We start from the raw sequence: 2,290 nt of genomic DNA, 5'->3' as shown, positions 1-2,290 counted from the left end.
ATAAGAGAGGGCATAAGAGAGCAGCAGTGATTGAACAGTATTGTACTTGATGTTATTTTCTTTCTCTCTTTCTCTCCTTCCTTCCTTCCTTCCTCCCTTCCTTCCTTCCTCTTTCCTTCCTTCCTTCCTTCCTCTTTCCTTCCTTCCTTCATTCCTTCCTTCCTTTCTTTCTTTTTCTTTCTTTTTTGAGACAGAGTCTCGCCTTGTGGCCCAGGCTGGAGTGCAATGGTGTGATCTCGGCTCACTGCAGCCTCAGCCTCCCAAGTAGCTGGAATTACAGGCGCCTGCCACTATGCCTGGCTAACTTTTGTATTTTTAGTAGAAATAGGGTTTCACCATGTTGGCCAGGCAGGTCTTGAACTCCTGACCTCGGATGATCAGCCTGTCTTGGCCTCCCAAAATGCTGGGATTACAGTCATGCGCCACTGCGCCTGGCCTGTTCTATAATCTTAATGAAGCCTCACCATACACCCGCACAATACATTGATTTTTATTTTATAGATCAAGTAGCTGAGACTTAGGTAATTCCAATGTCAATATGGCTAATCAGCAAGTGACATGACTTTGACTCCATGTCTATCTGGCTCTGGTCTACCCACCTTCCACTCCACTGCACTGCATTGCATAAGCATTAGGAAGCCTACTGAAGTTTTCTAAGTTGGTGTACTTAACAGCTGCTGTCTAACTTTGCCAGAAAGGACAGTCCCACTCTGTGCCTTCCACTTCAGATGCAACTGTGCTGTAGACTGTGTAAGAACTTTTTTTTTCCCACAAGACACATGGCCATCTGAAGTTTTACTCTTAAACCTGTAAAATACAGGAACTATAATCTTTCACTTTTCTTGTGTGTATACGGCAAGAGCCTGAGGGAGGGGGTTCCCAGTCCCAGCCTAGAAGGATGTGTATTTTTTTCTTAACTTTTATTTTAGGTTCAGGGGTAGATTTGCAGGTTTATTATATAGGTAAACTTGTGTAATGGGGATTTGTTGTATAGATTATTTTGTCACCCAGGTACTAAGCTTAGTACCCAATGGTTATATTTCTTTGATTTTCTCTCTCCTCCCACCCGACACCCTCAAGTAGGACCCAGTGTCTGTTGCTCCCCTCTGCGTCCAAGTATTCTCATCATTTGCCTCCTACTTGTAAATGAGACTATGGGGTATTTGATTTTCTGTTCCTGCCTTAGTTTGCTAAAGATAGTGGCCTCTAGCTCCACCCATGTTTCTAGGACATGCATTTTTTTTTTGAAGCTCTTTGGAATTCCAACTCTCACTGGAAACTTTAATAAAAAATCAATTTAGCCCTGCATGACAACAGAGGACTACTTAACTCTTACCTATGCCAACATTAAACCTAAATGTATTGAGCCCTATAATACCTTACATTTGTTTCCTTTTATTTAACCTCTTAGGGGGAACGTCATCCAGACAGAAAGGCTTCCTAGGATGCATTCGCTCCTTACACTTGAATGGACAGAAACTGGACCTGGAAGAGAGGGCAAAGGTCACATCTGGAGTCAGGCCAGGCTGCCCGGGTCACTGCAGCAGCTACGGCAGCATCTGCCACAACGGGGGCAAGTGTGTGGAGAAGCACAATGGCTACCTATGCGATTGCACCAACTCACCTTATGAAGGGCCCTTTTGCAAAAAAGGTACCTTAGGCGCTCCCTTTCTCCTGAGTGCAGTGCTATATCACCTACATGCTATGATCAGGCCATGTGATACTCACACTCTGAGACAGTCTCTATCATCTACTCTCCCTCTGTTTGAAGAGTCTGCATAGTTCCTCAACATAATTGCGTATACTTGTTGATATTGCGTGTGTTCACTGGCAATGCAACTGAACTGGATGGATAATTACAGGAAAACACCCTGCCCGTGGCCAAAAAGCCGGTTGAGCAGGGAGAGAGGTGGACTCATATTTCTGTTGTTAGCTAGATTGTTAGTGAACACATTAATATGTCCACTTCCAATCCCTCTGTCTGCAAATGTAATCAAAGGATTGTAGAATCTAGCCCTGGGGGAGCCTTAGAGATACTTAAGCCATCTTAAATTATTTTTACAACAAAGAGAGTATCAGTAAATTAGTAAACACAGCACCATGTATTTGGTGAAATCTCTCTATTCTGCAGGTGATTTGAGCGAATGTCTGAGGCTTTAAAAGCCCTGTCTGAAGGCTCATATTCAGTTCATTGGTGGGCTGGGACTGAAACACACATGAAAGTCAACATTTCTGCTCCAGGGCTTTTTGTGTACCCCTTCACAATCTCATGAATTCATTACATTGACAC

The 2,290-nt window shown here is 43.6% G+C and overlaps 1 protein-coding gene across 1 annotated transcript in view; it reads left to right on the top strand.

The window, feature by feature from the left end:
- CNTNAP5 (contactin associated protein-like 5) overlaps positions 1 to 2,290 on the top strand; it is a 951,880-nt gene that overhangs the window by 810,765 nt on the left and 138,825 nt on the right. Inside the window, exon 18 of the mRNA XM_011983413.1 lies at positions 1,412 to 1,651. Within this exon, the coding sequence (XP_011838803.1) occupies positions 1,412 to 1,651 (240 nt within the window). The remainder of the gene's footprint in view (positions 1 to 1,411; positions 1,652 to 2,290) is intronic.

This window comes from Mandrillus leucophaeus, unplaced genomic scaffold, assembly GCF_000951045.1.
Source record: "Mandrillus leucophaeus isolate KB7577 unplaced genomic scaffold, Mleu.le_1.0 Scaffold25, whole genome shotgun sequence".
NCBI lineage: Eukaryota > Metazoa > Chordata > Mammalia > Primates > Cercopithecidae > Mandrillus > Mandrillus leucophaeus.
This window is presented reverse-complemented; position numbering and strand designations above follow the sequence as displayed.